The 18,263-nt window shown below is 40.5% G+C and overlaps 1 protein-coding gene across 1 annotated transcript in view; it reads left to right on the top strand.

Annotated features, from left to right (window-relative positions):
• Positions 1–18,263, top strand: part of CHP1 (calcineurin like EF-hand protein 1) — a 39,936-nt gene that overhangs the window by 14,213 nt on the left and 7,460 nt on the right. Inside the window, exons 3-4 of the mRNA XM_007111702.2 lie at positions 5,139–5,219; positions 9,023–9,150. Of these exons, the coding sequence (XP_007111764.1) occupies positions 5,139–5,219; positions 9,023–9,150 (209 nt within the window). The remainder of the gene's footprint in view (positions 1–5,138; positions 5,220–9,022; positions 9,151–18,263) is intronic.

Here is an 18,263-nt window from a genome sequence, read left to right as displayed (position 1 = left end):
CCCAGACCGGGACGCGAACCCGGTTCCCCTGCATCGGCAGGCGGACGCGCAACCGCTGCGCCACCAGGGAAGCCCCACAATCATATTTTTAATTTCCAAGAAACTATCTCGTTCTCTGACCTCTGCTCTATCATAGTAGCTTATTTTTGTTTTACAGATGCAAGAACTTATCAAATATCTATTGCGTTACTTACTAGAATCTTTCAGAACTCCTTTTTGTTCCCTGAATTATGATTATCTCTATTCATCTTGATCCTACTTTTTTATGTTATTGATTTTCCCAAAATGCCAGTAAGTGTTGGTTGTCCGTTCATATTTATGAAAAAGTGTGGATGGATTACTGTAGAAAACTGGCATGGGCTTGTTTGTGGTTGCTTTCTCCACAGGTCTTTGCCTGGATGGAAGAACTGACTTCAAGCCCTCTATACTCTGAGCAGGGCCAGTAAGTTGCTAGACCTCACTTTAGGGCATACAGTCAGGGAGCAAGGGGACAAATTTGCAACTCTCTTCCCCAAATAAAAGGACTGTGTTCCTGGGGAGCCAGCCTCCCACACTTGGCCAAAACCCTGCCCAGGTGGATCTTTCAGTTTCTTTCCATAGCAGTTCTCCATTTTTATCCTGGGGACAAATGGCTTTATATTCTTGGGATGGGACCTGGCAACAGTGGGCAGTCGACCCATTCTTTAAGAGTTCCTTTAATTAGTTTTTCTAACTGCTACTTCCCTCACCTGGCAAACCTGAAAAAAAATTGTATTACCAAGACAAAAAAAATCATTTTTATCAATTTAATTTAAAATATTAAATGTTTTAGATAACGGAAATTATTATCATTTCAATGTTAATAAATATAAATAATTACATAATAAATACAAATAGTAAATAATTTATCTCTATTATACTAAAGTGTGGAAAACTTCTTTTTAAAAAATTAATTATTTTATTTATTTGGTTGCGCCAGATCCCAGTTGTGGCTCTAGGCCTCCTTAGTTGCAGGAGGCAGCCTCCTTAGTTGTGGCATGCAAACTCTTAGTTGCGGTATGCGTGTAGGATCTAGTTCCCTGATCAGGGATTGAACCCCGGGCCCCCTGCATTGGGAGCTTGGAGTCTTATCCACTGCGCCACCGGGAAAGTCCCCAGAAAACTGTTTTCTTTTTCTTTTTTTTTAATTTTTAAAAGATTTTTGCTTTTGACTATTCTGTTGAATTGCTTTTTTTTTAACATCTTTATTGGAGTATAATTGCTTTACAATGGTGTGTTAGTTTCTGCTTTACAACAAAGTGAATCATATGTTCCCATATCTCTTCCCTCTTGCATCTCCCTCCTTCCCACCCTCCCTATCCCACCCCTCTAGGTGGTCACAAACCACTTAGCTGATCTCCCTGTGCCATGCGGCTGCTTCCCACTAGCTATCCACCCTACATTTGGTAGTGTATATATGTCCATATATATACGTGTAATATTCCATTGTATATATGTGCCACATCTTCTTTATCCATTCATCTGTTGATGGACACTTAGGTTGCTTCCTTGTCCTGGCTATTGTAAATAGAGCTGCAATGAACATTTTGGTACATGACTCTTTTTGAATTATGGTTTTCTCAGGGTATATGCCCAGTAGTGGGATTGCTGGGTCTTAATTGAACGTGTGTTCCCACAGGTATGTCCAACTAGCAGACTTTAATGTCCTCATTATGTATAAGTTATCTAAGCATCTACCCTGGGTCCTTAAAATATAAGAAGTTAACTGTGAGGCTACATCTCTGTATAAGAGAAAGAACTTGGCATCTACCTTGGGTCCTTAAAATATAAGAAGTTAACTGTGAGGCTACATCTCTGTATAAGAGAAAGAACTTGCACAGTGAAGATCAGTGTAGAGGGATGGCATTTCTGGTTACTGAGGTCTCAAAAATGGTTTCCCAGAGCATCCCTGTGCTTGTACATATCTGGAAAACAATTCTTCATTGTGAATTTTTTGGCCATAAAAAATGCCATTATACATGGTTCTGCTCTTGGATTTGCCTACTACCAGTAATAATGTCTTAATCCTCAAGGAAGATTTTCCTAGGTATACTGAGATAGAATATAATATTGGTATGTTTTTTAATGAGCACACAAAAATTTGCATTTTGAATGAATTATAACACTTGTGGTATGTGAGCTGCTTGGAGTATTTCTCCATTAGATTTGTGTTGGCAGACAAATTTGAGAAGCTGAGTTTCAGAGATACTGTCCAGATGATCTCCATTCCACTATAGAACAACCAACAATAATGAACTGTATATTGTTTGACAGTTTATAAACTATTTCTTATACTTTCTTTTTTTTTTTTTTTTTTTGCGGTACGCGGGCCTCTCACTGTTGTGGCCGCTCCCGTTGCGGAGCGCAGGCTCCGGACGCGCAGGCTCAGCGGCCATGGCTTACAGACCCAGCCGCGCCGTGGCACGTGGGATCTTCCCGGACCGGGGCACGAACCCGCTTCCCCTGCATCAGCAGGCGGACTCTCAACCACTGCGCCACCAGGGAAGCCTCCCGGACCGGGGCACGAACCCGTGTGCCCCGCATCGGCAGGCAGACTCTCAACCACTGCGCCACCAGGGAAGCCCCATCTTTCATTTTTATATTTATATTTTCAACTGTATTCCCCTTGATTTTATAGACCCCATTTTATATACAATCTAAATTCTAAGAGTAAAGTTTAAAAGTGTCATAAGACAAGGTTTAGGTCCTTATTGACATTGGAAGTCCACGACTAGATTCTTCATTGAGACCGAAGGGGTTAGGCTAGGTTGTGGACTCAGCACCTGATACTAGGCCTGGTATTTAAACTGTATCTTTTTGCAGCTAAAATTACTTAAGCTCGTTAGACATTAAACTGAGGTATGTGGCCTTGCAATTCAAATCAGCCTTAATCTTCATTTAAAAGGGAGTAATTATTGTTTCTTAACCTCTGTCAAACAAGAGGAGCTACATTATGTTGATAATGTAGACTTTGTATTATAGAACACATTATATAGTAAGTGCTTAGTACATGTTTGTTGAATTAAATAATCAGGACCTCAGTAATTTTCTTTCTTTCATCATTTTAAGCAACCTAGTTATCTTATGAATGGCTTCTTATTCATTAACTGATATAAAAATTATTACCCTAAATGATGAAAGAAGATTAGAATCTGGAGTTATTGTACCAGAACTTTGTGCTTAGTCCCCTGGGTCATTTTCTACCTGTGTCACCACCAGATGTGGTGGAGATGAGCTTGTTGAATTAATTAAGCACCCTGTAAATGTTAAACCACGAGAGGACCAGAGAGTTGAAGGCTCCTGGGTAAAATATGAACATTTCATTAGCTTCTAGTGCAAAGAGGGTGAAGGAATAAGTTTTATCTCTTCTGTTAGTAAACGTCTTGAAGGCAGGAATCACCTTTTGAGTTTGTATTCCTTTTTTCCCCCTTTTTATCTGGAAATAATTTCAAACTTACAGAAAAGTTGCAAGAATAATGCAAAGAACTTCATATACTCAATACCCACATTTACCACTTGTTAACATTTTGCCACATACTTCAGTGTGTATTCCCTATAACAAGGACATTCTCATATCAAAATCAAGAAATTTAGCATTTTGATACAGTACTATTATATAATATTCCATATTCTATATGGTCCATATTCCATTTTTACCTACTGGCTCAGTATTATCCTTCATAACAGTTTTTTTTCCTAGTCTAGGATCATGTGTTGAGTTCAGTTGTATGTCTCTTAAGTCCTCTTTGATCTAGAACAACCCTCTGCCTTTCTCTGTCCTTTATGACATTGATATTTTGTACATATATTGTCTTTGTTGTAGGTAGCTTTATATTTTTGGCACAGAATATCAACCAAAGAATTTTTTAAAAAACAGTTACTGAACGTTTTTTGGGAGAGCACCTTTCTTTCAAAAAGTTTATGTACTATGGGAAAGAAGTGTGGTTTTTTAGGAAAAAGAACATGTGCTTTGACTTACAGACTTAGATTTAAATTGCAGTTCTGCCACTTTTTACCTCTGTAGCACTGGACGAGTTACTTTATCTCACTGACTCTCAATTTCCTCTGCTCTGGGTCTTCGCTGGCAGTCCAGTGGTTAAGACACTGTGCTCCCATTGCAGGGAGCATGGGTTTGATCCCTGGTCAGGGAACTAAGATCTCGCATGCCACATGGCACAGCCAAAAAAAAAAAAATCAATTTCCTCAGCTCTAAAAGGGTATAGATAAAGTGGTGACATAAACAAATGAGATGAAATATATAAACAGAGTTAGAATGGCACATAACGTATATACAGTGAATGGTTACTAACAATATTCACTTCAACAGACTTCAAGTTCTGAGAGGATGACTATTCTTGCCATATTCTGTGGTTAAATACTTCTAGTCTGTAGAAGGCAATGGAGAAAAGGCCAGTCAGTTAGTTGTCACTTTTTTTTTTTTTTTTTTAGCTGCACCGGACCTTAGTTGTGGCACATGGGATCTTTAGTTGCGGCACATGGGATCTTTAGTTGCGGCATGTGGGATCTTTTAGTTGCGGCATACGGGATCAGTTCCCTGACCAGGGATTGAACCCAGGCCCCCTGCATTGGGAGCGTGGAATCTTAACCACTGGATCACCAGGAAAGTCCCTGTCATGTTTTATTCTCTACTTAGATGTAAATATCACCTAAGAATTCCTTGCATTTCATAAGTACTGTATATCTTCTTATCAAGGGTACGGAGGCCCCTCTGAATTTTTCCTCCCATATTCAAGCTCTGCATTGTTTGATGCTTTGCAGTTGCTCTTCATTCTCCAAACTTACTAAGTACAAAATAGTAATGTTCAAGGAATCATTTACAGGGACAGCTTAGTATTTGCTTGTCAGTTGGTTTACTGACATAACCTGTGTGCTGAATTCACTAGAATGTGGCATAGTCAAACCTGGCTTCTTCCACTCCAGAGTTGGTGCAAGAAACACTTGGCAGCTGTTAAAGTGCTATTCTTTGCAGTTATTTGGTATAATTTGCCACAGAAGTAAATTCCAGGAGGTAATATCCTTGTTAGGTTGTACTCTAGCATGACTATAGGAGTTCATGCTAAGGGCCAGTGATCTCTAACCCAAGATGATTCTCTTGGCAGCCGGGAAGACTTTCAGCGGATTCCAGAACTTGCCATCAACCCATTAGGGGACCGGATCATCAATGCCTTCTTTCCAGAGGGGTGAGTCCCTGCATTTATTGGGCTTCCTTTCTGAGGCTAATCTGGCATGTTGCTATCGGTTGGGTCATCTCAGACCATGATCCTCCTGAGTACATTAGGCCTCTCTAACTCAATCATATCTAAAATATCTCTACCCTCATCCTTGTTTTAAACTTCAGATAGGTCTATTAGCCCATCTTCAAAGTTGTCTTTAATCTCTGTTTATCTTTGATGTAAAACTAAACATTTTTAAAACTTTTATTTGGAAATAATTTCAAATTTACAGAAGTTACAGAATTTGCAAACAGTATGAGGAACACCTGTATGTCTTTTACCCAGAAGCATCTGTTGTATTGTTAACATTTTGCCTCATTTGTGTATGCTCTCTGTCTCAGTCCTAGCTAATAAAAACATCATTCAGGCCACATACATAATTACTACAAATTTTCTAGTAGTCACATTTTAAAAATAAACATGTTAAATTAATTTTGGATAAACAAGTTAAATTAACTTTAGCAATATATATTTTATTTAACCCGATATATCCAAAATATTATTCAATATGTTATCAATATTTTAAAATTATTATTACATTGTATATTCTTGTTCATATTAAGTCTTTGAAATCTAGTGTGTAATTTATACTTACCACACCTATCAAGTGCTGTAATAATATTAATATAAAATATTATGTATTCTTTTTTCCAGCTTTATTGAGATGTGACTGACATATAACATTGTATAAGTTTAAGGTGTACAACATAGTGATTTTATATATGTATATATTGAAAAATGATAGCCACAATAATATTAATTAACACATTCATCACCTCACATAGTTACTTTTTTTTTTGTTTTTGTTTTTTTGTGGTGTGCGGGCCTCCCTCCGTCGCGGCCTCTCCCGTTGCGGAGCACAGGCTCCGGACGCGCAGGCTCAGCGGCCATGGCTCACGGGCCCAGCGGCTCCGCGGCACGTGGGATCCTCCCAGACCGGGGCGCGAACCCGGTTCCCCTGCATCGGCAGGCGGACGCGCAACCACTGCGCCACCAGGGAAGCCCTTTAGTTACTTTTTTATTGTGATGTGATTTTATTTTTTCTTACTTTTTTCTTTCTTTTTTCTTGTACTTTTTTCTACCTCTCTTAGCAACTTTCAAAGATACAATTCAGTGTTGTTAACTATAGTCACTTTGCTGTACATTTCATCCCCAGAATGTATTCATCTTATACCTAGAGGTTTGTACCCTTTGACCACCTTCATCTATTTCCCTCATTACCTATTGTATTCTAATATATTACTGATATTCCAATTTTATCAGTTTATCCAACAAGCTTTTTAGCATGTCCCCTTCCTCCAGTATAGGACCCCAGTCTGGCTCAGTTGTCATATCTCTTTAGCCTCCTTTAACCAGAACATTACTTTACTTTTCTTTTATGACATCGACTATGGATATAGTTCCCCTACCACACACACACTTTCTCAAACAGATTTAGGTTTGTGTAATGTAAAACTAGGCTTTTGATATGCTTCACTAACCTAATACACTGCCTTCAAAGTGCTGAGTCAATATTTACTGATTCAATTAGGTGCCTTTTCCTGAATAAAGCTTATCATATTATCTTGTTTTAAGTAATCTCTTTAACAATGTCTTCCTGGTTCCCTGTGGCTTGTTTATATGACCCAGAGGACTTTAAAATGTTATATGGTTGCCAGTTCTTAATAATGAGACTGTCAGTGAGTACACCATCAGATAAAATATGTGGAGAGGAAATTTTAGAACTCTGAATTGAGAGCAAAGGAATTTGCAAGTTGAGAAGATGGTCACTCAGTAAATTTGAGTGACAGTCAAAGGGGAAGACTAGCAGCCAGTTCATGTGAAGATAGGACTCAATCAGACTGAGACCTGCCCTTTTCAGATTCATGTTGACCATGAGTAATCACTTACACTTCCTCATTTTCTGATTTTTTTTTTTCTCTCCCTGAAATGCCCTATTTGTTTCAGGTGTGGTTTTAGTGCTGAATTCTTGCCTTTTTTCACTTCCTTTTTTTAGCCCTTGCAGAGAACTGTCCAGAGATAACTTTCACTGCTGTTTTGTATCCAGACCTTTTGCAATGAAAAGTAAACCCGGTAGAGTCATTTTGCCAGCTTTTTTTTTAGTGTTCCCTAGTCACCATTGATTATTTGAAGAAGCAGCTTGTGGAAAGCTGTTTTATAAAGGCCAGACCACCTTTGTTGTGACTATAGTGTTGTCTGTCATCCTTTTCACTGACCTCTTTCTTGCTAAGGACACATGTGTGCTGATGTACTTGAGGTATATATGAGGAGGCTGAGGATGGCGCTGGACTACACTGCTCGGCTCTTAGCACGCTGCACCTCTGCTTCTTGCTCTAATCAGATACAGATATTTGGCTTCTGGGTTTTTTGTTTTTCTCTGGTCGTATTTAGGTTCAATTTGTTTTTAAAGAATGAGATTTGAAAGTAGGACATTGGTATTTAATTCCCTTTTACTCAGAGACGTGCCAGTGATTATGTACTCATATATCTGTTTGTTCTGGCATGTGACTCAGATCTTATTACACATTCCTTGATTCCTCAGCTCTTACTCACATTTTTTTAGAGATAACACTCCATTAGCAGTATTGCTACCTTAAAGAATGAAAGGTCATTCTTTTGAGTACGGCCCACAAGCTAGCCTTTGAACTCTACCTTTAGAAGGCCTCTGATTTCTGTGTTTGCTGGCACTTAGGAGACCCGACATACCACATCTATTCAATGGGGGCAAAGACTCAGATGTACTTTTAGGTAGCCACAGGAACCAGGCAACCTGTTCTTTCCGTGACTGTCTTAGATAAATAACTATGTCACATGGGACATTATTTTTTAATATTAAAAACATTCTTTATTCATTCAAGTTTTAGAATTATTTCTTATAGGGTTACTGATTAGCCTGTGGTGTGATAAAAAGATTTTCTCTAATCTTAAGTACCCAAAAAGCTTTATACACAAAGAGGTCTTTCAAAACATTATGAGGAAAATATCTATCCAATTATGAGGGAATAATAAAATCATGATACAGCCACACAATTATTGTGCAGATGGTTAAAATGTCTCAAAGTGTTTATACTGATTGTAGACATGCCTAAAAGTTTAAAAAAGTAAGCTACAAAATTATGCAGTATTTCACAATTATCCAAAAAACATAGAAAAATTACTGGGAGATATATTAACAATGGTCGTGACTGATTGGTAGAACTAGAAGTGGTATTTTTCTCTTTACTTTTCTTTTTATCAAATTTCCAAAAATGTATTTATTGCTTTTATAACTAAATAAACTTTATTTCAAAAGCAGCTTTTACATAATATGCCTTAACGTTAAAATATCACTAGGTACATGTGACTGCAGGGGAGACATGAGAGGTGGTTAGGGAGACACTGGGTTGAAATGACTTAACTTGATGTTTGCTGCAGAGTCTGAAGCCAGAGAGTTCAAGTTCTGGCTTGTCTGATAGCATAGCCCTGCTGCTACTTAAAATCCTCTTTGGGAAAAGAGAAGTAAATTCAATAGGTAACTGACTCTGGTAAGTCCTGTCACCTCTCTAAGTCTGGTTAATAATTTGTAAAGTAAAAATAAAACCTCACAACCTTGTGGCAAGACTTAACTGAAGATATTTTATGAGCCCTGAAGTACCATGCGTATGGAAAGAGACCTCATTAAATGGACTTTCAGTCCACTCTAGCTAAACCTGTTAATGTATTGAATTCATAAGAAATAATCACCTTGCCTTGACTGACAAGATGTTCTTTTTGTTGTCTTTCCTGATCAGAGAGGACCAGGTAAACTTCCGCGGATTCATGAGGACCTTGGCTCATTTCCGACCCATTGAGGATAATGAAAAGAGCAAAGATGTGAATGGACCAGAACCACTCAACAGCCGAAGCAACAAACTGCACTGTAAGGAGATAAAGTCTTCTGGCTTAAAATATTTGCTTTTCATTTCTCACAAATCATTTATTTACTCATTCATTCACTGAACAAGCATTTATTCAAACATAGTGGCTAAGAGCTCAGACCCTGGAGCTAAACTGGCTGGATTTGATTTAATTAATTAATTTATCTATTTATTTTTGGCTGCGTTGGGTCTTCATTGCCATGCACGGGCTTTCTCTAGTTTCGGCGAGCAGGGGCTACTCTTCGTTGTGGTGCACGGGCTTCTCATTGCGGTGGCTTCTCTTGTTGCGGAGCATGGGCTCTAGGTGCGCAGGCTGCAGTAGTTGTGGCACACGGGCTCTAGAGCGCAGGCTCAGTAGCTGTGGCGCACGGGTTTAGTTGCTCCACAGCGTGTGGGATCTTCCCGGACCAGGGCTCGAACCCGTGTCCCCTGCATTGGCAGGTGGATTCTTAACCACTGCGCTACCAGGGAAGTCCCAACTGGCTGGATTTGAATCCCAGCTCTGCCACTTTTTGGCCCTGTGTCTTTGGGCAAGTTACTTAAAATCTTTGGGACTCAGTTTCCTTTTCTGTAAAATGAGATATTAAGGAGTTTCAAACAGGAAGGTTGTGAAGATTTAATGACTTAATATATGTCAAGTGCTTCAAACAGTGCCTGGCAATAAGAGTTAGCTGCTAATATATCCTGTGTGCCAGGCACTGTGATAAGTGCTAGAGTGACAACAGTGAGAAAGACGCATCCCACCTTAGAATTTGATAGATACTGGGATGTGACTTAAGTAGGGGTGGACAGCTAGGTTAGTGCAAGACTTAATTTTTGTCCCCATGCCTCTTGCCGCCTTTCCTTGGATACTTGTTAGATTTCCCTCTGCCCTTTGTTGATTCATGTATGATATTGCCTAATCCCTTACAATACTTCTCCGAGAAATTAAAATTAAATTTCTCTTTTCATTCAACACAAGTTGCAACTGAAATTGTATTGAACTGGGGACTTCCCTGGTGGTCCAGTGGTTAAGACTCCACGTTTTCACTGCAGGGGGCATGGGTTTGATCCCAGGTCGGGGAACTAAGATTCTGTATTCCACGTGGCACAGCCAAAAAAAAAAAAAGAAAAGAAATTGTGTTGAATTGATTGAGCCCAAGCTTCTCTTGCTTGGGTGCACAGTGAAGTCTATGAAGCCACAGAATAAATGGGGCCCATCAAGTTTTTACTGAACGATTTAAAGAAAAATTAAAAGGCTTTTTAATATTGAAACAAATATAGATAAACTATAGAATATAATGCCAAATTTACATACATTTGAAAGATAGTACATGAAACATAAACTTTTAATTTGTAGCACTTGGGCCATATCCCCAGATCTCCCTTGCTTATAAGAGTGAGTTCACTCCTCTGTTAGTATTTCAGGTAAAGAGTTTGAGAAGTACTAAAATAAGTTTTGTTGTATAAGACAGGGAAGATTTTTGAACCAAAATAATAAAACACTGCTTTCCTTTTTTTTTTTTTTTTTTTTGTGGTATGCGGACCTCTTCTTCTTTCAAGACTAAATACTGTTTGAGACAAAGCCTTGTGTCTTAATGTTTTATGAGTTTTAGTATATATTTATTACATGTTTGCCTGATGCTGGCATTAAAGTAGTAGAAATTTTCTCATTTAAAATGTTGTCAGACCAGGAGTTGATCAGTAATTGAAAAAGTCAGCTAAAGCACAGAATCATAGAAAAGGATACATGGTTTAACATTTTAATTTACCTTATATTATATAAAAACACATTCACTGGCCAGTCTTTAGATGTAGGACCAAGAGTTGTTTTGTTTTGTTTTGTTTTGATAAAGTTCTGCTGATGGGAGGTGTGTGACGTTTTTGTGTAGAACACATCAATAATGTATAGTCTAAGGTTTCTAGCTGCAGTTTCTTTTCAGTGGAAAGAGAACTTAAAGGTACTTATAAAGCATTCTGAGAATAGAATCTTCCTGCTGTTAACATTTTTTCCTTGATCTTTTGCAGTTGTCCTGCCACACATACTTTAGCAACAGTTTGGTGGGTTTTTTTTTTCTTCAGTGCCTTAATATTGAGTCTTTCAAAAGCAGTCAATCTAATATTCATTTAAAAAATAACTTTCTGGAGCTTCCCTGGTGGCGCAGTGGTTGAGAGTCCGCCTGCTGATACAGGGGACATGGGTTCGTGCCCCGGTCCCGGAAGATCCCACATGCCGCAGAGCGGCTGGGCCCGTGAGCCATGGCCGCTGACCCTGCGTGTCCGGAGCCTGTGCTCCGCAACGGGAGAGGCCACAGCAGTGAGAGGCCCAAGTACCACACAGAAAAAACAAAAAACTTTCTTTTCACACGTTTCATTTGTTATAAAATTATGTAGTTTTATGAAAAGTACAAATAGCACAGTTCTAGGACAGTTGACACACCTGACTCTCGGTAAGCATCCAACTCAGCGGGTGGAGTAGACACTCCAGAGTCACCCATTGGCTACAACTATGCAGTGTGCTGCCATATCAGCTAGAATGATTTGCAGAGGGGAGGGGGAGCATCTGTGAATCCAGTGAGTTGGTTAAGAAGACAGTTAAGAAACATTGTGTGCTAGGGACGTCCCTGGTGGCGCAGTGGTTAAGAATCCGCCTGCCAATGCAGAGGACACGGGTTTGAGCCCTGCTCTGGGAAGATCCCACATGCCGCAGAGCAGCTAAGCCTGTGCGCCACAACTACTGAGCCGGCACGCCTAGAGCCCGCACACTGCAATGAAGAGTAGCCCCTGCTCACCACAACTAGAGAAAGCCTGTGCGCAGCAATGAAGACCCAAGGCAGCCAGAAATAAATAAATAAATAAATTTATAAAAAAGACAACATTCTGTGCTCTACGGAACTATGCTTGCTTTTCTAATCCAGGATTAGAGGAGGCTTTAAAGGTTATCAGGTGTAACACAGACCTGTTACCTGAATTCCCTCTACAGCCTGGGCTCTACTTTTTTCAAGTCACAAATTCCCTTGGCAGTCTGGTGAATCCTGTAGACCCCATCTTGGAATGTTTGTGAATGCATAAAATGAAATACATAGGATTATAAAGGAAACCAATTACATTGAAATACAATTAACAAAATGTTAAAACAACTTTGTGATACAGTAATAAAGGTGGTTCTTTATTATACACTAAATAACAGGATGTGACATTGGAGCCCTGTGGCTCTGGAGCAGCTCTGTATCTTGAATGTGGTGGTGGTTACATGAAACTACATAGGTGATAAAATTGCAAAGGACTACACACACATGCACATACACACATGGTGAAATCCGAATAAACTGTGGATTGTACCACTGTCAGTTTCCTGGTTTTGATGGTGTATTATAGTTACGCAAGATGCTACCATCAGGAGAGGCGGTATACGCAAAGTCTTGAGGAGATATTTGTACACCCATGTTCGTGGTGGCATTATTCACAATAGCTAAAACAAGAAAGTAACCCAAGTGTTCATCAATGAGTGAGTGGATAAGCAAATTCATTAATTCACATTGACCCTAAAGAAAATATTGCAGGTAGCATTAGGGGATTTGGTGGTTAGAGTATCAGTGAGGATGCCTTCAGCTGACTCAGCTGACTTCAACAGTAAGGAGATGTATTATCTCACTTTACGAGTGAGGTGGGGCAAGCGTCAGGGTTGATTGTGTTGTCAAGGACCCAGGTTTTTCCTATTGCTCTGCTCTGCCATCCTTCGGGTCTGTTTCATCCAAAGGCATGGCTCCTCATGGTCACGTGGTGGCTTTCAGTGGCAGTTGGGCTATGTGCTTCCCTATTCATATCTGACAGTGGGGAAAGAAAGACAGAGACAGAGAGACAGAATGCCCCCTGAAGCCATGGATGAGCTGCTTTTAGGAAGGAAGAAGGCCTGAATGCCACCGAAATGGCAGACTTTTAGGGTGAGATAGAATAGTAAGTGCTGTGCAAGTTATGCATGGTTTTTACCATTACTTTAGTCTTGGCTTTCAGATCAACTTTTATAGGAAGCTGAACATGAATTAGAATTCTGTTGCATCTTATATGTTAGGATCACATTCATGTAAGTAGACCAGTGAAACCAGAGCTACAGAGGAGTCCTGGATGTCTTCTCCTCTGTCTGTAGTTTGGTTTTCTCTGAATTTCCCACAGAGCTGTGGAAGCAGCAAGATGGCGCTTCTTGTTGTAGACTGAGAGCAACTGAACATCGTACACCTAGCAACACATTTGCCACTAAGGCAAATTTGTTTATAGTCCATCTTCCTCAGAGAATAGTCTCTTCAGGGACTCTGAGAGCATGCTTTGGCCTATTTCTTTTTTATGCCACCGTGAAAGAAGGTCAAGGACAATCCGCAAGGCTGAACTGTACCTATGTAGGCACAGGCCCAAGCACACATAGTACTACTGCTCTGTTTGTCTCCCAGGAATGGTTCCCTTATTGTTATCCTCTTCAGGTCAGTGAGGTTATAAAGTCTGATGTGGAAGGTACAACCCATCTTAGAATGCTCCAGGGCATGGTAAGCTTCCTTTTTGACGTTCTAATTGTCTTCTTAAATAGTTTAAGTTTTTTATAACACATAATGAGTAATGTGGGAAATGAGTCTCCATGAAGATATTTTATCTGGACGATGAGGAATATTGGTGAAGTGGAGTTTGGGAGAGTAACCCAGAAGAAACTGAGCAGCATGATTCACAACAGCCAGAAGGTGGGGGCAACCCAAGTGTCCGTCAACATGAGTGGATACACAAAATGTGGTATATACATACAATGAAATGTTATTCGGCCTTAAAAAAAGGAAATTCCCGGGCTTCCCTGGTGGCGCAGTGGTTGAGAGTCCGCCTGCCGATGCAGGGGACACGGGTTCCTGCCCCGGTCCGGGAAGATCCCGCATGGCGCAGAGCGGCTAGGCCAGTGAGCCATGGCTGCTGGGCCTGTGCGTCCGGAGCTTGTGCTCCGCAGCAGAGGAGGCCGCAGCAATGGGGGGCCCGCGTACCGCAAAAAAAAAAAAAAAAAAAAATTAGTTACTGACTCAATGGACAGTGGCTATACTTAATAGATGAAAAGAAATTCCAGCCTAGAAATAACAGAACTCCTGGAAATTCTGTCACATGCTACAACATAGAAAAATTTACTTATGCTAAATATCAATAAGCCAGACACAAAAAAGGTGAATATTATATGATTCCTCCTCTATGAGGTTCCTAGAGTAAGTCAAATTCATAGAAAGTTGCCAGGGCCTAGAGGCAGGGGGAAATGGGGAGTTATTAATGGGTCAAAATTTCAGCTGGGGAAGATGAAGAAGTTCTGGAGGTGGATGGTGGTGATGGTTACACAACAGTGTGAAAGTACTCAACTGTACACTTAAATTTTATGTTTATTTTACTATAGTGTTTTGTTTAAGAAGTAACCGTGATTAAAATGTAAAGGTTTGACTGAGATCATTCATTTGGCCTTTCATTAAGCAAATGTTTGAGCAACTCCTGTATGCCAGGCACTATTTTAGTCCCAGGATACAATGGTGCATAAATCAGATAAGGTCTTTGCTTTCAGAGATCTTACAGTGTAATAAGGGAGATAGACTACATGGAAAAAGACAAATGAATGAACAGAATTTATGATCGTGGCAAGTTCTGTGAAGGAAATGAATAAGGTAAGATGAGAGGGTGATGGGGGAGGGTGTCACTGCTTTAGAATGAGGAGTTGAAACCCTAAGAATGAGCCAACCATGCCAAGAATAGCAGAAGAGCGCTCTAGGCAGAGGGGACAAATGGTGTAAAGGTCCTTGGGTAGAAATGAGTGCTTGGTGTTCAGAGAAAAAAGAAGCATTATCAAGAAAGAAGTGAGTGGTAGGAGAGGAGGGCAGAGAGGTGACGGCGGGTAAATGACACTGATTGAGCTCTTCCTGTGTGCCAGGCACTGTTTAAAGTGCCTTTTGTGTACTAACTCATTCAGTCCTCACAACCGTATGAGGTGGATTCTGTTACTCTCATTTTGCACCTCTTGGGCAACTGAGGCACAGAGAGATTAAATAACTTGCTCACGTAGACATAGCTAGTAAGCTGTCAGGCAGGACTTGGCAGAGTTAGAGTCTTAACCACTGTACTGTATTGCTCTGCCGTCAACATCAGGAGCTCAGAGGAGGGGTCCAAGCTGGAGATGCACATTTGGGAGTCATCAACATTAGACAGCATTTAAAGCCCTGGGACTGGAGATGAGAGATGACAGCTCTGGAGACAAGAGAGTCCAAGTCTCCTGGATTAAGAATGGGGGGAAAGGGAGAGGAGGAGAGGAAAAAGAGAGAAGCTAACAGAATGGCTCAGTCATTTGGCATTTGACCATTCATTATCTCGGGGAAAATGCTGGTTCTGCTGGTTCAGGACCAGAGCTGAGTGACAGGAATCCAAGTCAGTTAAGAAATAACTACCGTTGCTGTAGTTTTTTCTGAAAGATGCTATCGTGTGATCGCTCTAGTTACCCCTCTGCTGGTGTCTTAGTCTGCTCAGGCTGCTATAACAGGATACCATAGACTGGGTGACTTAAGCAGACATTTCTCACAGTTCCGGAGACTGGACTCTGAGATCAGGGTGCCAACATGGTCGGGTTCTTGGTGGGGGTCCCCCTTCTGGTTCACAGTCTTCTTGCTGTATTCTCACATGGGGAGGGAGGTGGAAACAGAGAGAAGGATAAAGAGATCTCCTGTCTCCTCTTTTTATAAGGGCATTAATCCTATCATGAGGGCCTCACCCTCATGACCTAATCTAACCCTAATTACTTCCCAAAGATTCCACCTCCTAATAGCAGATTGTGGATGAGTTATGGTTCCAACATAGGAATTCTGGGGGAGACACAAACATTCAGTCCATGACAGTTTGGTTTCAAAAATTAGCTTTTCAGCTTTCTGTAAATACTTTGGCAGAAAGGGATGTAAGTGTTTATTACAGTTACCCCCCAATTAAGAAATTCAGAAACAGATATTTATGGGTTATATAGCAAACAGATTTCCATCGCAAAATCTTTAATAAATAACACATTTTATGGTATTTTAGAAAGATGACAGCATATGCAGAAGAGTGTGTGTGTGTGTGTGTGAAGAAGGGAAGCTATGTGTGTGTGTGTGTGTGTGTGTGTGTGTGTATGTGTGTATGTGTGTTTAGTTTGGGGAATATATATTTTTTCCATTCATCTGTTTTATTTTTATTTTATATTGGACTATAGCTGATTTACAATGTTGTGTTAGTGTACAGGTGTACAGCAAAGTGATTCAGTTATACATATACCTATTCTTTTTCAAATTGGGAATATATTAAACACACATTCCTTTAAGAACACTTATGATCCTTGTCTCCTTCCCCTTGGAATCCAAACCTCCTAAGCATATAAAGTCTCAAATTTGATAAAGTTGGGCTTCCCTGGTGGCGCAGCGGTTCAGAATCCGCCTGCCGATGCTGGGGACACGGGTTCGTGCCCCGGTTCGGGAAGATCCCACATACCGCGGAGCGGCTGGGCCCGTGAGCCATGGCCGCTGAGCCTGCGCGTCCGGAGCCTGTGCTCCTCAACGGGAGAGGCCACAACAGTGAGAGGCCCGCGTACCACAAAAAAAAAAAAAAAATTGATAAAGTTAGTTACTCAACTAACCAAATTAAAGAAAACACAAACATCAGAGAAAGTCTCTCCTAGTTACTCCCCCTTCCAGAATTTTAATATTGTGCCTTACAAAAAGTAAATTAGATTTTTCTAAAAGTTTTACTTAGACTTTTAGTGGACTCAGCATGCCCCCCCCCCACTTTTTTTTCTTTTGGTGGAGGCAAGGAGTGATGTTTAAACTTTTAGATATTCATCCATGTTCTCTTGCCCTTGTACCTAGTATTAGCTCTGCCTGGAATGCCACCCTTCATCAGATTTCTGTTTGTCTTTCAAGACCTTGTTCAAATGTTACTTGAACCAGAAAGGCACATCTGCTATATGCTTTGTTCCCTGGTATTTCATATGTATGAGAGCACTTGGACTGTATTAAAGTGCATAGTGTGTGTTGCTTTCCTCTACTAGGCTGTGGGTTCCAAGGACCAGATCTAAATCTGTATATCTTAATAACTCTAAAGCTGGATTTGGGCCTTTTAATATTGGCAGTACCTACTGAAAACCAAAAATCTTAGTGGCATACTTGAAATGATTCAAAGCCTCAAAACTACAGTGTATTCAGCTATAATTATAAGGTAATCACTTCCTCAGTGTGATTTGTCACAGTGCCTATAAAATCATCCAGTGTTACCATACTTTTCACTTGGTGGCCCTTCAGGAAAATGGCACTGTCTGAATGATTTTTGCTCTTCTGAATGCTCTCTCTCAGATATCCTAGTTTCTAAAAGACTTATCTATTGTTAAAGAGGGAGAAGCATGAGAAGGCCAGGACACCTTCAAATTCTTGGCATTTCTATTTGACACTGAAGTTCTTTACCTTCAGGATTCCCAAGTAGTTGAGGATTATTTGAAATTTGACATGAATTTGCCAAAGTGGTCATTTTTCCAGAGTAATACTTCGTGTAGTCAGCTGTTTGGTTGCCTCTGTGGCTCCTATTGTTGGCTCCCCCTGAGTGCGGTGCACGGTAGACTTGGGCTGTGTGAGATGGCCTAACTGACAGAGCCACTTAGGGTTTTGAATTTTTTTTTTTTTAACTGACAGAGCCACTTGCGGGTTTTGGAGTTTTTTTTTTTTTAAACATTCCAAGTTAAGAAAAAGGACATTCGGGGCTCCCCTGGTGGCGCAGTGGTTGAGAGTCCACCTGCCAATGCAGGGGACACGGGTTCGTGCTCTGGTCCGGGAAGATCCCACATGCCGCGGAGCGGCTGGGCCCGTGACCCATGGCCGCTGAGCCTGCGCGTCCAGAGCCTGTGCTCCGCAACGGGAGAGGCCGCAACAGTGAGAGGCCCGCGTACCGCAAAAAAAGAAAAAAAAAAGAAAAAAAGAAAAAGGACATTCGACTTATTACGTTTTTGATTTGTGCAATAAAGGGCCATACTTCATCCAAGCTAAGATGCCATCAATTATGAGATGCATCCCAGTTTCTTAAATGTTACAATGTCTTTAAAAGCTCTACAGGTAATTGCAGTTGCTCT

The sequence above is a fragment of the Physeter macrocephalus genome, chromosome 11 (genome assembly GCF_002837175.3).
Source record: "Physeter macrocephalus isolate SW-GA chromosome 11, ASM283717v5, whole genome shotgun sequence".
NCBI classification, from domain to species: Eukaryota; Metazoa; Chordata; class Mammalia; order Artiodactyla; family Physeteridae; genus Physeter; species Physeter macrocephalus.
Note: the sequence above shows the minus strand (reverse complement) of the source record. Positions and strands in the feature narration are given on the sequence as shown.